We start from the raw sequence: 21,425 nt of genomic DNA, 5'->3' as shown, positions 1-21,425 counted from the left end.
AAGGAAATATAGATAAGCTGACCAAGAAACAAAGGCACTATAGATCAGCTGGCACGAGAGTTGTAAGTTCACCAAGAACCAAAGGGAATATAGATAAGCTGACACGCGCGTTGTACTTAATAGGTGCACCAAGAACCAAAGGCAATTTAGATCAGCTAGCACGCGCGTCGTAATTCCACCAAGATTCAAAGGCAATATAGATAGGCTGACACGTGCGTTGTACTTAGTAAGCCCACCAAGAAAACAAAGGCACTATAGATCAGCTGGCCCGAGAGTTGTAAGTCCACCAAGAACCAAAGGAAATATAGATAAGCTGACACGCGCGTTGTACTTAATAGGTGCACCAAGAACCAAAGGCAATTTAGATCAGCTGGCACGCGCGTTGTAATTCCACCAAGAACCAAAGGCAATATAGATAGGCTGACACGTGCGTTGTACTTAGTAAGCCCACCAAGAAAACAAAGGCACTATAGGTCAGCTGGCACGAGAGTTGTAAGTCCACCAAGAACCAAAGGAAATATAGATAAGCTGACACGCGCGTTGTACTTAATAGGTGCACCAAGAACCAAAGACAATTTAGATCAGCTGGCACGCGCGTTGTAATTCCACCAATAACCAAAGGCAATATAGATAGGCTGACACGTGCGTTGTACATAGTAAGCCCACCAAGAAAACAAAGGCACTATATATCAGCTGGCCCGAGAGTTGTAAGTCCACCAAGAACCAAAGGAAATATAGATAAGCTGACCAAGAAACAAAGGCACTATAGATCAGCTGGCACGAGAGTTGTAAGTTCACCAAGAACCAAAGGGAATATAGATAAGCTGACACGCGCGTTGTACTTAATAGGTGCACCAAGAACCGAAGGCAATTTAGATCAGCTGGCACGCGCGTTGTAATTCCACCAAGAACCAAAGGCAATATAGATAGGCTGACACGTGCGTTGTACTAAGTAAGCCCACCAAGAAAATAAAGGCACTATAGATCAGCTGGCACGAGAGTTGTAAGTCCACCAAGAACCAAAGGAAATATAGATAAGCTGACACGCGCGTTGTACTTAATAGGTGCACCAAGAACCAAAGACAATTTAGATCAGCTGGCACGCGCGTTGTAATTCCACCAAGAACCAAAGGCAATATAGATAGGCTGACACGTGCGTTGTACTTAGTAAGCCCACCAAGAAAACAAAGGCACTATAGATCAGCTGGCACGAGAGTTGTAAGTCCACCAAGAACCAAAGGAAATATAGATAAGCTGACCAAGAAACAAAGGCACTATAGATCAGCTGGCACGAGAGTTGTAAGTCCACCAAGAACCAAAGGAAATATAGATAAGCTGACACGCGCGTTGTACTTAATAGGTGCACCAAGAACCAAAGGCAATTTAGATCAGCTGGCACGCGCGTTGTAATTCCACCAAGAACCAAAGGCAATATAGATAGGCTGACACGTGCGTTGTACTTAGTAAGCCCACCAAGAAAACAAAGGCACTATAGATCAGCTGGCACGAGAGTTGTAAGACCACCAAGAACCAAAGGAAATATAGATAAGCTGACCAAGAAACAAAGGCACTATAGATCAGCTGGCACGAGAGTTGTAAGTCCACCAAGAACCAAAGGAAATATAGATAAGCTGACACGCGCGTTCTACTTAATAGGTGCACCAAGAACCGAAGGCAATTTAGATCAGCTGGCACGCGCGTTGTAATTCCACCAAGAACCAAAGGCAATATAGATAGGCTGACACGTGCGTTGTACTTAGTAAGCCCACCAAGAAAATAAAGGGACTATAGATCAGCTGGCACGAGAGTTGTAAGTCCATCAAGAACCAAAGGAAATATAGATAAGCTGACACGCGCGTTGTACTTAATAGGTGCACCAAGAACCAAAGGCAATTTAGATCAGCTAGCACGCGCGTTGTAATTCCACCAAGATTCAAAGGCAATATAGATAGGCTGACACGTGCGTTTTACTTAGTAAGCCCGCCAAGAAAACAAAGGCACTATAGATCAGCTGGCCCGAGAGTTGTAAGTCCACCAAGAACCAAAGGAAATATAGATAAGCTGACACGCGCGTTGTACTTAATAGGTGCACCAAGAACCAAAGGGAATTTAGATCAGCTGGCACGCGCGTTGTAATTCCACCAAGAACCAAAGGCAATATAGATAGGCTGACACGTGCGTTGTACTTAGTAAGCCCACCAAGAAAACAAAGGCACTATAGGTCAGCTGGCACGAGAGTTGTAAGTCCACCAAGAACCAAAGAAAATATAGATAAGCTGACACGCGCGTTGTACTTAATAGGTGCACCAAGAACCAAAGGCAATTTAGATCAGCTGGCACGCGCGTTGTAATTCCACCAAAAACCAAAGGCAATATAGATAGGCTGACACGTGCGTTGTACATAGTAAGCCCACCAAGAAAACAAAGGCACTATATATCAGCTGGCCCGAGAGTTGTAAGTCCACCAAGAACCAAAGGAAATATAGATAAGCTGACCAAGAAACAAAGGCACTATAGATCAGCTGGCACGAGAGTTGTAAGTTCACCAAGAACCAAAGGAAATATAGATAAGCTGACACGCGCGTTGTACTTAATAGGTGCACCAAGAACCGAAGGCAATTTAGATCAGCTGGCACGCGCGTTGTAATTCCACCAAGAACCAAAGGCAATATAGATAGGCTGACACGTGCGTTGTACTAAGTAAGCCCACCAAGAAAATAAAGGCACTATAGATCAGCTGGCACGAGAGTTGTAAGTCCACCAAGAACCAAAGGAAATATAGATAAGCTGACACGCGCGTTGTACTTAATAGGTGCACCAAGAACCAAAGGCAATTTAGATCAGCTGGCACGCGCGTTGTAATTCCACCAAGAACCAAAGGCAATATAGATAGGCTGACACATGCGTTGTACTTAGTAAGCCCACCAAGAAAACAAAGGCACTATAGATCAGCTGGCACGAGAGTTGTAAGTCCACCAAGAACCAAAGGAAATATAGATAGGCTGACACGTGCGTTGTACTTAGTAAGCCCACCAAGAAAATAAAGGGACTATAGATCAGCTGGCACGAGAGTTGTAAGTCCATCAAGAACCAAAGGAAATATAGATAAGCTGACACGCGCGTTGTACTTAATAGGTGCACCAAGAACCAAAGGCAATTTAGATCAGCTAGCACGCGCGTTGTAATTCCACCAAGATTCAAAGGCAATATAGATAGGCTGACACGTGCGTTTTACTTAGTAAGCCCACCAAGAAAACAAAGGCACTATAGATCAGCTGGCCCGAGAGTTGTAAGTCCACCAAGAACCAAAGGAAATATAGATAAGCTGACACGCGCGTTGTACTTAATAGGTGCACCAAGAACCAAAGGGAATTTAGATCAGCTGGCACGCGCGTTGTAATTCCACCAAGAACCAAAGGCAATATAGATAGGCTGACACGTGCGTTGTACTTAGTAAGCCCACCAAGAAAACAAAGGCACTATAGGTCAGCTGGCACGAGAGTTGTAAGTCCACCAAGAACCAAAGGAAATATAGATAAGCTGACACGCGCGTTGTACTTAATAGGTGCACCAAGAACCAAAGGCAATTTAGATCAGCTGGCACGCGCGTTGTAATTCCACCAAAAACCAAAGGCAATATAGATAGGCTGACACGTGCGTTGTACATAGTAAGCCCACCAAGAAAACAAAGGCACTATATATCAGCTGGCCCGAGAGTTGTAAGTCCACCAAGAACCAAAGGAAATATAGATAAGCTGACCAAGAAACAAAGGCACTATAGATCAGCTGGCACGAGAGTTGTAAGTTCACCAAGAACCAAAGGAAATATAGATAAGCTGACACGCGCGTTGTACTTAATAGGTGCACCAAGAACCGAAGGCAATTTAGATCAGCTGGCACGCGCGTTGTAATTCCACCAAGAACCAAAGGCAATATAGATAGGCTGACACGTGCGTTGTACTAAGTAAGCCCACCAAGAAAATAAAGGCACTATAGATCAGCTGGCACGAGAGTTGTAAGTCCACCAAGAACCAAAGGAAATATAGATAAGCTAACACGCGCGTTGTACTTAATAGGTGCACCAAGAACCAAAGGCAATTTAGATCAGCTGGCACGCGCGTTGTAATTCCACCAAGAACCAAAGGCAATATAGATAGGCTGACACATGCGTTGTACTTAGTAAGCCCACCAAGAAAACAAAGGCACTATAGATCAGCTGGCACGAGAGTTGTAAGTCCACCACGAACCAAAGGAAATATAGATAAGCTGACCAAGAAACAAAGGCACTATAGATCAGCTGGCACGAGAGTTGTAAGTCCACCAAGAACCAAAGGAAATATAGATAAGCTGACACGCGCGTTGTACTTAATAGGTGCACCAAGAACCAAAGGCAATTTAGATCAGCTGGCACGCGCGTTGCAATTCCACCAAGAACCAAAGGCAATATAGATAGGCTGACACGTGCGTTGTACTTAGTAAGCCCACCAAGAAAACAAAGGCACTGTAGATCAGCTGGCACGAGAGCTGTAAGTCCACCAAGAACCAAAGGAAATATAGATAAGCTGACCAAGAAACAAAGGCACTATAGATCAGCTGGCACGAGAGTTGTAAGTCCACCAAAAACCAAAGGAAATATAGATAAGCTGACACGCGCGTTGTACTTAATAGGTGCACCAAGAACCAAAGGCAATTTAGATCAGCTGGCACGCGCGTTGTAATTCCACCAAGAACCAAAGGCAATATAGATAGGCTGACACGTGCGTTGTACTTAGTAAGCCCACCAAGAAAACAAAGGCACTATAGATCAGCTGGCACGAGATTTGTAAGTCCACCAAGAGCCAAAGGAAATATAGATAAGCTGACCAAGAAACAAAGGCACTATAGATCAGCTGGCACGAGAGTTGTAAGTCCACCAAAAACCAAAGGAAATATAGATAAGCTGACACGCGCGTTGTACTTAATAGGTGCACCAAGAACCAAAGGCAATTTAGATCAGCTGGCACGCGCGTTGTAATTCCACCAAGAACCAAAGGCAATATAGATAGGCTGACACGTGCATTGTACATAGTAAGCCCACCAAGAAAACAAAGGCACTATATATCAGCTGGCCCGAGAGTTGTAAGTCCACCAAGAACCAAAGGAAATATAGATAAGCTGACCAAGAAACAAAGGCACTATAGATCAGCTGGCACGAGAGTTGTAATTCCACTAAGAACCAAAGGCAATATAGATAGGCTGACACGTGCGTTGTACTTAGTAAGCCCACCAAGAAAATAAAGGCACTATAGATCAGCTGGCACGAGAGTTGTAAGTCCATCAAGAACCAAAGGAAATATAGATAAGCTGACACGCGCGTTGTACTTAATAAGTGCACCAAGAACCAAAGGCAATTTAGATCAGCTAGCACGCGCGATGTAATTCCACCAAGATTCAAAGGCAATATAGATAGGCTGACACGTGCGTTGTACTTAGTAAGCCCACCAAGAAACAAAGGCACTATAGATCAGCTGGCACGAGAGTTGTAAGTCCACCAAGAACCAAAGGAAATATAGATAAGCTGACACGCGCGTTGTACTTAATAGGTGCACCAAGAACCAAAGGCAATTTAGATCAGCTGGCACGCGCGTTGTAATTCCACCAAGAACCAAAGGCAATATAGATAGGCTGACACGTGCGTTGTACTTAGTAAGCCCACCAAGAAAACAAAGGCACTATAGATCAGCTGGCACGAGAGTTGTATGTCCACCAAGAACCAAAGGAAATATAGATAAGCTGACACGCGCGTTGTACTTAATAAGTGCACCAAAAACCAAAGGCAATTTAGATCAGCTGGCACGCGCGTTGTAATTCCACCAAGAACCAAAGGCAATATAGATAGGCTGACACGCGCGTTGTACTTAATAAGTGCACCAAAAACCAAAGGCAATTTAGATCAGCTGGCACGCGCGTTGTAAGTCCACCAAGAACCAAAGGCAATATAGATAGGCTGACACGTGCGTTGTACTTAGTAAGCCCACCAAGAAACAAAGGCACTATAGATCAGCTGGCACGAGAGTTGTAAGTCTACCAAGAACCAAAGGCAATATAGATAGGCTGACACGTGCGTTGTACTTAGTAAGCCCACCAAGAAAACAAAGGCACTATAGATCAGCTGGCCCGAGAGTTGTAAGTCCACCAAGAACCAAAGGAAATATAGATAAGCTGACACGCGCGTCGTACTTAATAGGTGCACCAAGAACCAAAGGCAATTTAGATCAGCTGGCACGCGCGTTGTAATTCCACCAAGAACCAAAGGCAATATAGATAGGCTGACACGTGCGTTGTAGTTAGTGAGCCCACCAAGAAAACAAAGGCACTATAGATCAGCTGGCACGAGAGTTGTAAGTCCACCAAGAACCAAAGGAAATATAGATAAGCTGACACGCGCGTTGTACTTAATAGGTGCACCAAGAACCAAAGGCAATTTAGATCAGCTGGCACGCGCGTTGTAATTCCACCAAGAACCAAAGGCAATATAGATAGGCTGACACGTGCGTTGTACTTAGTAAGCCCACCAAGAAAACAAAGGCACTATAGATCAGCTGGCACGAGAGTTGTAAGTCCACCAAGAACCAAAGGAAATATAGATAAGCTGACCAAGAAACAAAGGCACTATAGATCAGCTGGCACGAGAGTTGTAAGTCCACCAAGAACCAAAGGAAATATAGATAAGCTGACACGCGCGTTGTACTTAATAGGTGCACCAAGAACCAAAGGCAATTTAGATCAGCTGGCACGCGCGTTGTAATTCCACCAAGAACCAAAGGCAATATAGATAGGCTGACACGTGCGTTGTACTTAGTAATCCCACCAAGAAAACAAAGGCACTATAGATCAGCTGGCACGAGAGTTGTAAGACCACCAAGAACCAAAGGAAATATAGATAAGCTGACCAAGAAACAAAGGCACTATAGATCAGCTGGCACGAGAGTTGTAAGTCCACCAAGAACCAAAGGAAATATACATAAGCTGACACGCGCGTTCTACTTAATAGGTGCACCAAGAACCGAAGGCAATTTAGATCAGCTGGCACGCGCGTTGTAATTCCACCAAGAACCAAAGGCAATATAGATAGGCTGACACGTGCGTTGTACTTAGTAAGCCCACCAAGAAAATAAAGGGACTATAGATCAGCTGGCACGAGAGTTGTAAGTCCATCAAGAACCAAAGGAAATATAGATAAGCTGACACGCGCGTTGTACTTAATAGGTGCACCAAGAACCAAAGGCAATTTAGATCAGCTAGCACGCGCGTTGTAATTCCACCAAGATTCAAAGGCAATATAGATAGGCTGACACGTGCGTTTTACTTAGTAAGCCCACCAAGAAAACAAAGGCACTATAGATCAGCTGGCCCGAGAGTTGTAAGTCCACCAAGAACCAAAGGAAATATAGATAAGCTGACACGCGCGTTGTACTTAATAGGTGCACCAAGAACCAAAGGCAATTTAGATCAGCTGGCACGCGCGTTGTAATTCCACCAAGAACCAAAGGCAATATAGATAGGCTGACACGTGCGTTGTACTAAGTAAGCCCACCAAGAAAATAAAGGCACTATAGATCAGCTGGCACGAGAGTTGTAAGTCCACCAAGAACCAAAGGAAATATAGATAAGCTGACACGCGCGTTGTACTTAATAGGTGCACCAAGAACCAAAGGCAATTTAGATCAGCTGGCACGCGCGTTGTAATTCCACCAAGAACCAAAGGCAATATAGATAGGCTGACACGTGCGTTGTACTTAGTAAGCCCACCAAGAAAACAAAGGCACTATAGATCAGCTGGCACGAGAGTTGTAAGTCCACCAAGAACCAAAGGAAATATAGATAAGCTGACCAAGAAACAAAGGCACTATAGATCAGCTGGCACGAGAGTTGTAAGTCCACCAAGAACCAAAGGAAATATAGATAAGCTGACACGCGCGTTGTACTTAATAGGTGCACCAAGAACCAAAGGCAATTTAGATCAGCTGGCACGCGCGTTGTAATTCCACCAAGAACCAAAGGCAATATAGATAGGCTGACACGTGCGTTGTACTTAGTAAGCCCACCAAGAAAACAAAGGCACTATAGATCAGCTGGCACGAGAGTTGTAAGTCCACCAAGAACCAAAGGAAATATAGATAAGCTGACCAAGAAACAAAGGCACTATAGATCAGCTGGCACGAGAGTTGTAAGTCCACCAAGAACCAGAGGAAATATAGATAAGCTGACACGCGCGTTGTACTTAATAGGTGCACCAAGAACCAAAGGCAATTTAGATCAGCTGGCACGCGCGTTGTAATTCCACCAAGAACCAAAGGCAATATAGATAGGCTGACACGTGCATTGTACTTAGTAAGCCCACCAAGAAAACAAAGGCACTATAGATCAGCTGGCACGAGAGTTGTAAGTCCACCAAGAGCCAAAGGAAATATAGATAAGCTGACCAAGAAACAAAGGCACTATAGATCAGCTGGCACGAGAGTTGTAAGTCCACCAAGAACCAAAGGAAATATAGATAAGCTGACACGCGCGTTGTACTTAATAGGTGCACCAAGAACCAAAGGCAATTTAGATCACCTGGCACGCGCGTTGTAATTCCACCAAGAACCAAAGGCAATATAGATAGGCTGATACGTGCGTTGTACATAGTAAGCCCACCAAGAAAACAAACGCACTATATATCAGCTGGCCCGAGAGTTGTAAGTCCACCAAGAACCAAAGGAAATATAGATAAGCTGACCAAGAAACAAAGGCACTATAGATCAGCTGGCACGAGAGTTGTAATTCCACCAAGAACCAAAGGCAATATAGATAGGCTGACACATGCGTTGTACTTAGTAAGCCCACCAAGAAAATAAAGGCACTATAGATCAGCTGGCACGAGAGTTGTAAGTCCACCAAGAACCAAAGGAAATATAGATAAGCTGACACGCGCGTTGTACTTAATAAGTGCACCAAAAACCAAAGGCAATTTAGATCAGCTGGCACGCGCGTTGTAATTCCACCAAGAACCAAAGGCAATATAGATAGGCTGACACGCGCGTTGTACTTAATAAGTGCACCAAAAACCAAAGGCAATTTAGATCAGCTGGCACGCGCGTTGTAAGTCCACCAAGAACCAAAGGCAATATAGATAGGCTGACACGTGCGTTGTACTTAGTAAGCCCACCAAGAAACAAAGGCACTATAGATCAGCTGGCACGAGAGTTGTAAGTCTACCAAGAACCAAAGGCAATATAGATAGGCTGACACGTGCGTTGTACTTAGTAAGCCCACCAAGAAAACAAAGGCACTATAGATCAGCTGGCCCGAGAGTTGTAAGTCCACCAAGAACCAAAGGAAATATAGATAAGCTGACCAAGAAACAAAGGCACTATAGATCAGCTGGCACGAGAGTTGTAAGTCCACCAAGAACCAAAGGAAATATAGATAAGCTGACACGCGCGTCGTACTTAATAGGTGCACCAAGAACCAAAGGCAATTTAGATCAGCTGGCACGCGCGTTGTAATTCCACCAAGAACCAAAGGCAATATAGATAGGCTGACACGTGCGTTGTACTTAGTATGCCCACCAAGAAAACAAAGGCACTATAGATCAGCTGGCACGAGAGTTGTAAGTCCATCAAGAACCAAAGGCAATATAGATAGGCTGACACGCGCGTTGTACTTAATAAGTGCACCAAAAACCAAAGGCAATTTAGATCAGCTGGCACGCGCGTTGTAAGTCCACCAAGAACCAAAGGCAATATAGATAGGCTGACACGTGCGTTGTACTTAGTAAGCCCACCAAGAAACAAAGACACTATAGATCAGCTGGCACGAGAGTTGTAAGTCCACCAAGAAACAAAGGAAATGTAGTTAAGCTGACACGCGCGTTGTACTTAAAAGGTGCACCAATAACCAAAGGCAATTTAGATCAGCTAGCACGCGTGTTGTAATTCCACCAAGATTCAAAGGCAATATAGATAGGCTGACACGTGCGTTGTACTTAGTAAGCCCACCAAGAAACAAAGGCACTATAGATCAGCTGGCACGAGAGTTGTAAGTCCGCCAAGAACCAAAGGCAATATAGATAGGCTGACACGCGCGTTGTACTTAATAAGTGCACCAAAAACCAAAGGCAATTTAGATCAGCTGGCACGCACGTTGTAATCCCACCAAGAACCAAAGGCAATATAGATAGGCTGACACGTGCGTTGTACTTAGTAAGCCCACCAAGAAAACAAAGGCACTATAGATCAGCTGGCACGAGAGTTGTAAGTCCACCAAGAACCAAAGGCAGTATAGATAGGCTGACACTCGCGTTGTACTTAATAAGTGCACCAAAAACCAAAGGCAATTTAGATCAGCTGGCACGCGCGTTGTAAGTCCACCAAGAACCAAAGGCAATATAGATAAGCTGACACGTGCGTTGTACTTAGTAAGCCCACCAAGAAAGAAAGGCACTATAGATCAGCTGGCACGAGAGTTGTATGTCCACCAAGAAACAAAGGAAATATAGATAAGCTGACACGCGCGTTGTACTTATAAGTGCACCAAGAACCAAAGGCAAATTTCGATCAGCTGGCACGCGCGTTGTAATTCTACCAAGAACCAAAGGCAATATAGATAGGCTGGCACGTGCGTTGTACTTAGTAAGCCCGCCAAGAAACAGCGGCACTATAGATCAGCTGGCACGCGCGTTGTACTTAATAAGTGCACCAAAAACCAAAGGCAATTTAGATCAGCTGGCACGCGCGTTGTAAGTCCACCAAGAACCAAAGGCAATATAGATAGGCTGACACGTGCGTTGTACTTAGTAAGCCCACCAAGAAACAAAGGCACTATAGATCAGCTGGCACGAGAGTTGTAAGTCCACCAAGAATCAAAGGAAATATAGATAAGCTGACACGCGCGTTGTACTTAATAGGTGCACCAAGAACCGAAGGCAATTTAGATCAGCTGGCACGCGCGTTGTAATTCCACCAAGAACCAAAGGCAATATAGATAGGCTGACACGTGCGTTGTACTAAGTAAGCCCACCAAGAAAATAAAGGCACTATAGATCAGCTGGCACGAGAGTTGTAAGTCCACCAAGAACCAAAAGAAATATAGATAAGCTGACACGCGCGTTGTACTTAATAGGTGCACCAAGAACCAAAGGCAATTTAGATCAGCTGGCACGCGCGTTGTAATTCCACCAAGAACCAAAGGCAATATAGATAGGCTGACACGTGCGTTGTACTTAGTAAGCCCACCAAGAAAACAAAGGCACTATAGATCAGCTGGCACGAGAGTTGTAAGTCCACCAAGAACCAAAGGAAATATAGATAAGCTGACCAAGAAACAAAGGCACTATAGATCAGCTGGCACGAGAGTTGTAAGTCCACCAAGAACCAAAGGAAATATAGATAAGCTGACACGCGCGTTGTACTTAATAGGTGCACCAAGAACCAAAGGCAATTTAGATCAGCTGGCACGCGCGTTGTAATTCCACCAAGAACCAAAGGCAATATAGATAGGCTGACACGTGCGTTGTACTTAGTAAGCCCACCAAGAAAACAAAGGCACTATAGATCAGCTGGCACGAGAGTTGTAAGTCCACCAAGAACCAAAGGAAATATAGATAAGCTGACCAAGAAACAAAGGCACTATAGATCAGCTGGCACGAGAGTTGTAAGTCCACCAAGAACCAAAGGAAATATAGATAAGCTGACACGCGCGTTGTACTTAATAGGTGCACCAAGAACCAAAGGCAATTTAGATCAGCTGGCACGCGCGTTGTAATTCCACCAAGAACCAAAGGCAATATAGATAGGCTGACACGTGCGTTGTACTTAGTAAGCCCACCAAGAAAACAAAGGCACTATAGATCAGCTGGCACGAGAGTTGTAAGTCCACCAAGAGCCAAAGGAAATATAGATAAGCTGACCAAGAAACAAAGGCACTATAGATCAGCTTGCACGAGAGTTGTAAGTCCACCAAGAACCAAAGGAAATATAGATAAGCTGACACGCGCGTTGTACTTAATAGGTGCACCAAGAACCAAAGGCAATTTAGATCACCTGGCACGCGCGTTGTAATTCCACCAAGAACCAAAGGCAATATAGATAGGCTGACACGTGCGTTGTACATAGTAAGCCCACCAAGAAAACAAACGCACTATATATCAGCTGGCCCGAGAGTTGTAAGTCCACCAAGAACCAAAGGAAATATAGATAAGCTGACCAAGAAACAAAGGCACTATAGATCAGCTGGCACGAGAGTTGTAATTCCACCAAGAACCAAAGGCAATATAGATAGGCTGACACATGCGTTGTACTTAGTAAGCCCACCAAGAAAATAAAGGCACTATAGATCAGCTGGCACGAGAGTTGTAAGTCCACCAAGAACCAAAGGAAATATAGATAAGCTGACACGCGCGTTGTACTTAATAAGTGCACCAAAAACCAAAGGCAATTTAGATCAGCTGGCACGCGCGTTGTAATTCCACCAAGAACCAAAGGCAATATAGATAGGCTGACACGCGCGTTGTACTTAATAAGTGCACCAAAAACCAAAGGCAATTTAGATCAGCTGGCACGCGCGTTGTAAGTCCACCAAGAACCAAAGGCAATATAGATAGGCTGACACGTGCGTTGTACTTAGTAAGCCCACCAAGAAACAAAGGCACTATAGATCAGCTGGCACGAGAGTTGTAAGTCTACCAAGAACCAAAGGCAATATAGATAGGCTGACACGTGCGTTGTACTTAGTAAGCCCACCAAGAAAACAAAGGCACTATAGATCAGCTGGCCCGAGAGTTGTAAGTCCACCAAGAACCAAAGGAAATATAGATAAGCTGACCAAGAAACAAAGGCACTATAGATCAGCTGGCACGAGAGTTGTAAGTCCACCAAGAACCAAAGGAAATATAGATAAGCTGACACGCGCGTCGTACTTAATAGGTGCACCAAGAACCAAAGGCAATTTAGATCAGCTGGCACGCGCGTTGTAATTCCACCAAGAACCAAAGGCAATATAGATAGGCTGACACGTGCGTTGTACTTAGTATGCCCACCAAGAAAACAAAGGCACTATAGATCAGCTGGCACGAGAGTTGTGAGTCCATCAAGAACCAAAGGCAATATAGATAGGCTGACACGCGCGTTGTACTTAATAAGTGCACCAAAAACCAAAGGCAATTTAGATCAGCTGGCACGCGCGTTGTAAGTCCACCAAGAACCAAAGGCAATATAGATAGGCTGACACGTGCGTTGTACTTAGTAAGCCCACCAAGAAACAAAGACACTATAGATCAGCTGGCACGAGAGTTGTAAGTCCACCAAGAAACAAAGGAAATGTAGTTAAGCTGACACGCGCGTTGTACTTAAAAGGTGCACCAATAACCAAAGGCAATTTAGATCAGCTAGCACGCGTGTTGTAATTCCACCAAGATTCAAAGGCAATATAGATAGGCTGACACGTGCGTTGTACTTAGTAAGCCCACCAAGAAACAAAGGCACTATAGATCAGCTGGCACGAGAGTTGTAAGTCCGCCAAGAACTAAAGGCAATATAGATAGGCTGACACGCGCGTTGTACTTAATAAGTGCACCAAAAACCAAAGGCAATTTAGATCAGCTGGCACGCACGTTGTAATCCCACCAAGAACCAAAGGCAATATAGATAGGCTGACACGTGCGTTGTACTTAGTAAGCCCACCAAGAAAACAAAGGCAATTTAGATCAGCTGGCACGCGCGTTGTAAGTCCACCAAGAACCAAAGGCAATATAGATAAGCTGACACGTGCGTTGTACTTAGTAAGCCCACCAAGAAAGAAAGGCACTATAGATCAGCTGGCACGCGCGTTGTACTTAATAAGTGCACCAAAAACCAAAGGCAATTTAGATCAGCTGGCACGCGCGTTGTAAGTCCACCAAGAACCAAAGGCAATATAGATAGGCTGACACGTGCGTTGTACTTAGTAAGCCCACCAAGAAACAAAGGCACTATAGATCAGCTGGCACGAGAGTTGTAAGTCCGCCAAGAACCAAAGGCAATATAGATAGGCTGACACGCGCGTTGTACTTAATAAGTGCACCAAAAACCAAAGGCAATTTAGATCAGCTGGCACGCACGTTGTAATCCCACCAAGAACCAAAGGCAATATAGATAGGCTGACACGTGCGTTGTACTTAGTAAGCCCACCAAGAAAACAAAGGCACTATAGATCAGCTGGCACGAGAGTTGTAAGTCCACCAAGAACCAAAGGCAGTATAGATAGGCTGACACTCGCGTTGTACTTAATAAGTGCACCAAAAACCAAAGGCAATTTAGATCAGCTGGCACGCGCGTTGTAAGTCCACCAAGAACCAAAGGCAATATAGATAAGCTGACACGTGCGTTGTACTTAGTAAGCCCACCAAGAAAGAAAGGCACTATAGATCAGCTGGCACGAGAGTTGTATGTCCACCAAGAAACAAAGGAAATATAGATAAGCTGACACGCGCGTTGTACTTATAAGTGCACCAAGAACCAAAGGCAAATTTCGATCAGCTGGCACGCGCGTTGTAATTCTACCAAGAACCAAAGGCAATATAGATAGGCTGGCACGTGCGTTGTACTTAGTAAGCCCGCCAAGAAACAGAGGCACTATAGATCAGCTGGCACGCGCGTTGTACTTAATAAGTGCACCAAAAACCAAAGGCAATTTAGATCAGCTGGCACGCGCGTTGTAAGTCCACCAAGAACCAAAGGCAATATAGATAGGCTGACACGTGCGTTGTACTTAGTAAGCCCACCAAGAAACAAAGGCACTATAGATCAGCTGGCACGAGAGTTGTAAGTCCACCAAGAATCAAAGAAAATATAGATAAGCTGACACGCGCGTTGTACTTAATAAGTGCACCAAGAACCAAAGGCAATTTAGATCAGCTGGCACGCGCGTTGTAATTCCACCAAGAACCAAAGGCAATATAGATAGGCGGGCACGTGCGTCGTACTTAGTAAGCCCACCAAGAAACAAAGGCACTATAGATCAGCTGGCACGAGAATTGTAAGTCCACCAAGAAACAAAGGAAATATAGATAAGCTGACACGCGCGTTGTACTTAATAAGTGCACCAAGAATCAAAGGCAAATTTCGATCAGCTGGCACGCGCGTTGTAATTCCACCAAGAACCAAAGGCAATATAGATAGGCTGGCACGTGCGTTGTACTTAGTAAGCCCACCAGGAAACAGAGGCACTATAGATCAGCTGGCACGCGCGTTGTACTTAATAAGTGCACCAAAAACCAAAGGCAATTTAGATCAGCTGGCACGCGCGTTGTAAGTCCACCAAGAACCAAAGGCAATATAGATAGGCTGACACGTGCGTTGTACTTAGTAAGCCCACCAAGAAACAAAGGCACTATAGATCAGCTGGCACGAGAGTTGTAAGTCCACCAAGAATCAAAGGAAATATAGATAAGCTGACACGCGCGTTGTACTTAATAAGTGCACCAAGAACCAAAGGCAATTTAGATCAGCCTGCACGCGCGTTGTAATTCCACCAAGAACCAAAGGCAATATAGATAGGCGGGCACGTGCGTTGTACTTAGTAAGCCCACCAAGAAACAAAGGCACTATAGATCAGCTGGCACGAGAGTTGTAAGTCCACCAAGAACCAAAGGAAATTTAGATAAGCTGACACACGCGTTTTACTTAATAAGTGCACCAAGAACCAAATGCAATTTAGATCAGCTGGCACGCGCGTTGTAAGTCCACCAAGAACCAAAGGCAATATAGATAGGCTGGCACGTGCGTTGTACTTAGTAAGCCCACCAAGAAACAAAGACACTATACATCAGCTGGCACGAGAGTTGTAAGTCCACCAAGAACCAAAGGAAATATAGATAAGCTGACACGCGCGTTGTACCTAATAAGTGCACCAAGAATCAAAGGCAATTTAGATCAGCTTGCACGCGCGTTGTAAATCCACCTAGAACCAAAGGCAATATAGATAAGTGACACGCGCGTTGTACGTAATAAGTTCACCAAGAACCAAAGGCAATGTAGATCAGCTGACACACGTAGTGTACTTAATAAGTCTACCACAAACCAAAGGCAAGGATTGGAAAGCCAGTTCGCTGCACCGCGATTGGACCAGTTATATAAGGGCGGGAATCCCAAGTGAATCCGAGGCCTGGACCAATGGTGGGATCGGGAAAGGGTCTTTACGGCGCGGCGATTGTCCCCATTACCGTGCAGTATGAGCCAGTGATGACAAAATGGCGAGGTGCGACCTAGGATCACCGGCGAATGTAAGCAGCGGTGAGAGAGAGACAGAGAGAGAGAGAGCCTCTGTTCGCTAGAGGAAAGCTATAGAGACCGGAGGATAGCCCGCGGACACAGGAGTAGCTCGAGAGAGCCGTCGGGGCCAATGTAGTTTTGTTATTGATGTATTCGATCATCTATCTTACTGTACGTGCCGAGAATTGGAGCTATAGGGCCTTCTCCAGACCCCTGCTTGCCCAATTGTCATTGGCTTCCATTATGAAAGCGACGACACCCTTCCAGTCTGCAACATACGTAGCGTCGAGTGCCTGGCGGGCCACTTCCTGCGCACAAGACAGCCGCAACCAACACATGATTGTGAACAGAGCGTCCTTGGTTCAGGCAGCTACAGCTCAGGAATAAATGCTTTTGTTTGAAGATTCATTACTGGTGTTGACTCGTTTGCTCCTCGTTCCAGCATTAACCCAAGTTCAGCAACTTTCAGTTTGCAAAATGTAACCGCGCGCTAGCGCGTCAATTCTGTCTGCATTGCAGTCGGGAAATGGCAAAGGGCGTCCAGCAAAATTGCCCCGGCTACCACAATAAACTTTACTCCTAGGAATTATGGCAGAAATCAATTTCGCAATTAGCTTTACCTGTGTTATTTTTCCTAGTCGAAGCACAGCCGTGAAGCTTGGCGACAGGTAATAAAGGTGCCCAGTCTTCCCGATTTCGAAAAATTCGTTTCAGCTCTGGAGGAAAGAAAAAAAAAGATGAATTGGTGGAAGAGTGGAACCCTACGGAGTAAAGAATGAAGTAAAATGAATGTAGCGAAGTTGAGCGCGCCGAAGAATTGAGTTAATTTGAAAGGACGCGGAAACTGAACTGCCGAGAGTGCTCTCCGTACATACACCATGGCGTTGAAAATAGAAGGACCAGTTGACATGGCGACAGCAGTCCCGTTGCTCAATTACAGGTGTGCCAACCCTACCATTTATTCTTATGTGCTTATTTTCTTGCTCTCTTTGATCTTTTGCCGCGGTAAAGAAAGCGGTGCACATGTGTCGCGCAACTTCGCAGTTGCTGTCTGCAACCGCTGCGTTATTCCAGTGTACCGCAATATCGATTTAAGCATGCGTCGCTGTTTTTTGTCTCTAGTAATTACACTCGCACGGTCGATGCCTTCCCGCCTCTCATTTTAGCATGTACTTGTAGCGTTGCCAACAGCGTCCAGGTTCACAGAACATTCTAGCGGGTCCTGTGTCTATCTAAATGTGCGCTCTGTTTCTTCACATATGTACTCCAGTTCAGCATCAGTACAAGCAGCACTATCTCATTTTTACCTGCTCGCAGCACTGTTCAAATGCATATGGATGACAATACACGAGGTAAATCAACACCTCTAGTAAGAGCGCAACGCCGGCGCTTTACACTGTTCTGGTACATACGTTTGCCGCAAGTAAAAATATTTCCATCGTCTCCATGTGTCCTGAAACCAGTTTCAAAGATACCTCTCATGAAGAGAGCGCACAAAAGCGCCGAGAAAACTGTTCGGTCGCCACTCATTTTTCACCTGTGAACTTAATTTCATTCACCGCATTTTCCTCGAACAGGAATGCAGGAGCGGCAGACGCTGAAAGTTGTGATGTGGGCGGCATTGTTGATTTGCGAGCAGCGAAGCGCGAGCACTCGGCCGTGCGTTGAACGCAAAGAAATAAAATAAAAGGCCAGAGCATAGAGCACCGTCCCGTGGGGGGAAGGCGGCATTGTGCTCAAAACGCTTGCTACAGTGGCCACGGCTTTGATAGATGTGTCTTCATTTCGATCCCCTTTGTGTACCTTTCCAAGTGGAGCTCGCTGCGGCGTCTGCGTGTTGCGTCGCTTGCCTGTGCGTTCAATGGGAGAAGTTTCCAGCCCGAACAGGTGAAGTGAATGCAGGGCAGGTGAAGTGAGAGCGATGAGCCCACTGGATGTGTTCGTGAAGATGGACGGCTACGTTTTTGTCCTCCGGCGCCTTCATTGAATGCAAATAAATATATGCTGCGATATAGTTCTGATATGATCTTGTTGAGCGCTTTCCTTTCTGTGATTTTCTTCTACCTGCGTGCAAGGACACGTGCAGTTAAAACATAATGTTCAGTTTATGTTCATGTCAAGTTTGCCTCTGGCTGAACTGCAGAATCAATAGGCTTGAAAAGAAAAAATAATTAAATTAAACATTAGCAGTATTTATAAAAACCTCTTTGCTCTTTCCTGTTGGTTCTTCGCGTAGGGATAAACGACAACAAATAGTACAAGCCTCTCTACATGTTATATATTGTCTGGCTCCCCCTAGCAGCAATTTTTCGGGTGCCCCAAATTTGACTCTTGATTTGGGGAAGGTTGATAGATAAGCTGACACCAACTATCAGTCCCAGCCCTTTCCAGCTATCACGTAAAGCTTGGCGCGTTGTGGCAATAACCTTCAGGAACTTTGTGAAACAGGCTGGGAGCATCTGCACTGCTGGAAAGATTTTCTCGTTAGCATAGGAAAAGCTTCTGCACGCTATGTTGAATAAACCACTCCTTCTTCGTGAGCCGCTCAATTTACGAAGTATTTGCTCACTCTAAGCTTGTGCACGTCGATATATTTTTAAAAACACGCAGGAAAAGATATTAGGATAAGTAAAAGTCGACTTTAATGAATCATAGCCTTGCATTTACTATAAAGGGAGTTCCGACTAAAATTCGGTTGAGGCAATATGAGCTAATTAATAAAGGTTGTTACCTTACGGGCGATATATTTATGAAGTAGGCTCCCGCGATTTTCTCATTCCATTTAACTTTGGTCTTTTGCAGCATAAAGCAATTGGGCCACACGCTCTACGAAAAGGCCATTAAAGCGCTCGTGCAGTGAAAAGGATGTCAGATAACATGTGCAAGAAACTATTTTCAGTCTCATAAAATGCAAAAAATAAATGGCCTAATTTCGAAGAGCACTCAAATACTCCCCGGGACACAAGCATGAACGCGACAACTTTTATTAGGCGCCGCTGTGTCCGAGTTGTGCCGCAGAAGAACCAAGCCTACTTCCCTTGTCACTGGGAATTCCCTGTGCTGCTGCTGTATTTTCTGGTATACACGCCTGCCTGACCTTATTAATGTCGTGCGCAGAATGAAATATTTTGACAAGGTTCTAACAGTTAACCTCCAATTTATTGCTCAACGCGCGCAACCGAATAATACGTTAATGTAACTACTCCCCTCAGAAAGGCTCTTACGCTGTTACTGTCAATGCTTCATACCCAACTCCTGCTGTGATAATAGTGGTCATCCACAAAACTGCAGGTAGCAAATTATCTATAAAGAAATGAGGCCACACAGCGTTAGATTTGCGATTCAGGATTTCTGTTCTGCGTAGACAGTGTATGCGAGCCCTGAAGAGAAAGTGTCTACGGATACGTTGTCTATAGCATCGTGGTCTGTCGAGGCTAGTTGAGGTAAAGCGCAAAAGACATAAGATTGCACCACGACCGGTGAACCACGGTGGAGCGGCAGCCATGTTCATATTTTATTACGCAGCACAAGCATGAGCCGTAACTCGATCAGTGTGTGGCCCCCAGAGATACTTTCTTTTCCCAGTAACTTCGCGCGAACTTGGAAAGACAGCTCTCTGAATCGGTTTGCTTCTCGCGAGGCGTTGCTGAGTTTATGCGCTTGATTTTGCTTTATCGAGCAGAAACTATGAGGTCTTAGTGCGGTTTTCTTACCTCGAAAGGCATGATAGGTGTTTCACGCTTCGATATAAATAAATAATTTGTTACTGTATGCTGTCCTCCACCTATAAAGAACGCAAACTATACGTGTAGGTGTTTAGGTTAAACACAGCAATGTTCACCATCAACATTTCCCTAAGGGCACCCACGGGGTTACGAAATATTGCCGCGCAGCTTTCTTAAGTCTTGGCATTTATGTAAAATCAAGCCAACACATCCGAAACTTCATGTTCGCTCGTTCAGTTCTCAGCAGAAAAAAAAAAAACAAAAAACAAAAAACTCCTGAGGGACAGAGAAGAAAGCCGCGTTTAGGCGCATATTAATGCAAATTGTATTTTGTGTTTCATCTTGATGAAATAAGTTTCCTCACTGAGCTGCTTACCTGTACAACGGTCGCTTTTCTCTGGACGGTGCAGCACCCCTGCGGGCTGAGATCATGCCCAAGCGTCTCACGGTGCGCAGCGGCGACGACGTGACGGTGAATTGCACTTACGCTGGTGGGCCCGTGCACTCGGTGCACTGGCTCAAAGACCAGCGGCCCCTGCTCACCGACCACCGGGTGCGCCAGCTGGGCCGCCTGGTGCTGCACGTGAGCGGCTTCCGACGCGCCGATGCCGGCATGTACCAGTGCTTCGTCGCCAACGACGCCGACTCGGCGCAGGGACACGCCCTGCTCCTAATCGAAGGTATTCACCGCCACCGGAGAAATATCTCCCCGATGAAGCGGGTCAAAAGGTGAAAGCGCACACTCGAGAGTGTGCGTCTTCTTGTGCGCTTTTACCTTTCGTCAAGTTCCAATGCACCATCTAGCCCATCTTCTAGTTTTTTTAAGCTATCTATCAAGCTGGTCGTCTCTTAACGCAGTGTTTCGAAGCCACGCTCATGGAGCTTTGTTCGAACAGTCAGTATTGTACCTTTAGAACCAGACACGTACCTGGAAGAGTGTTTTCTTTATCTTGGGGTACGTATAGGCGGTTGGGGTTATGTTCTAGACCCTACTTGTCGAACGCTAAGCAACTGGCATGAACAGGATTGAGCCGCCAGAATTGTGTTACACAATGCGAACTGGAATTACACCACTCCCAGACAAGCCATGGTTTTCTCAGGTACTGTTCATCGCGAGCTCGGCCCGATGCCAGTACCAACTGGGAGCTTCAGCCTCGCGATATGGCACAGGTTTCACATCTTATAGCAGCTTCTTGTCCAACTCCCGCATCACAACACTCACTCGGCTTCACTGACACATAAATGACATTATCTTGGAATGGCTTCCCGCCTTCTGAAATTATTCACGACAACGAACTGCACTTTGAACTGTGCAGTGGCAGTTGACGGGTCTTACAGGTGATCATAGTATAAGAGACCTGCTTGGTCACCGAAGTGTACATCAAACTAGTGACCTTGATTCTTGAATGGTGGAGCCGTTGCCGTAAGA

The 21,425-nt window shown here is 45.2% G+C and overlaps 1 protein-coding gene across 1 annotated transcript in view; it reads left to right on the top strand.

Moving 5' to 3' along the window:
• Positions 1–21,425, top strand: part of LOC146206707 (cell adhesion molecule Dscam1-like) — a 463,826-nt gene that overhangs the window by 298,945 nt on the left and 143,456 nt on the right. The window contains exon 7 of the mRNA XM_084575504.1: positions 20,407–20,676. Coding sequence (XP_084431630.1) covers positions 20,407–20,676 — 270 coding nt within the window. The remainder of the gene's footprint in view (positions 1–20,406; positions 20,677–21,425) is intronic.

This window comes from Amblyomma maculatum, chromosome 1 (assembly GCF_055883805.1).
Source record: "Amblyomma maculatum isolate TAMU_Amacu chromosome 1, ASM5588380v1, whole genome shotgun sequence".
In the NCBI taxonomy this organism is placed as follows: Eukaryota; Metazoa; Arthropoda; class Arachnida; order Ixodida; family Ixodidae; genus Amblyomma; species Amblyomma maculatum.
This window is presented reverse-complemented; position numbering and strand designations above follow the sequence as displayed.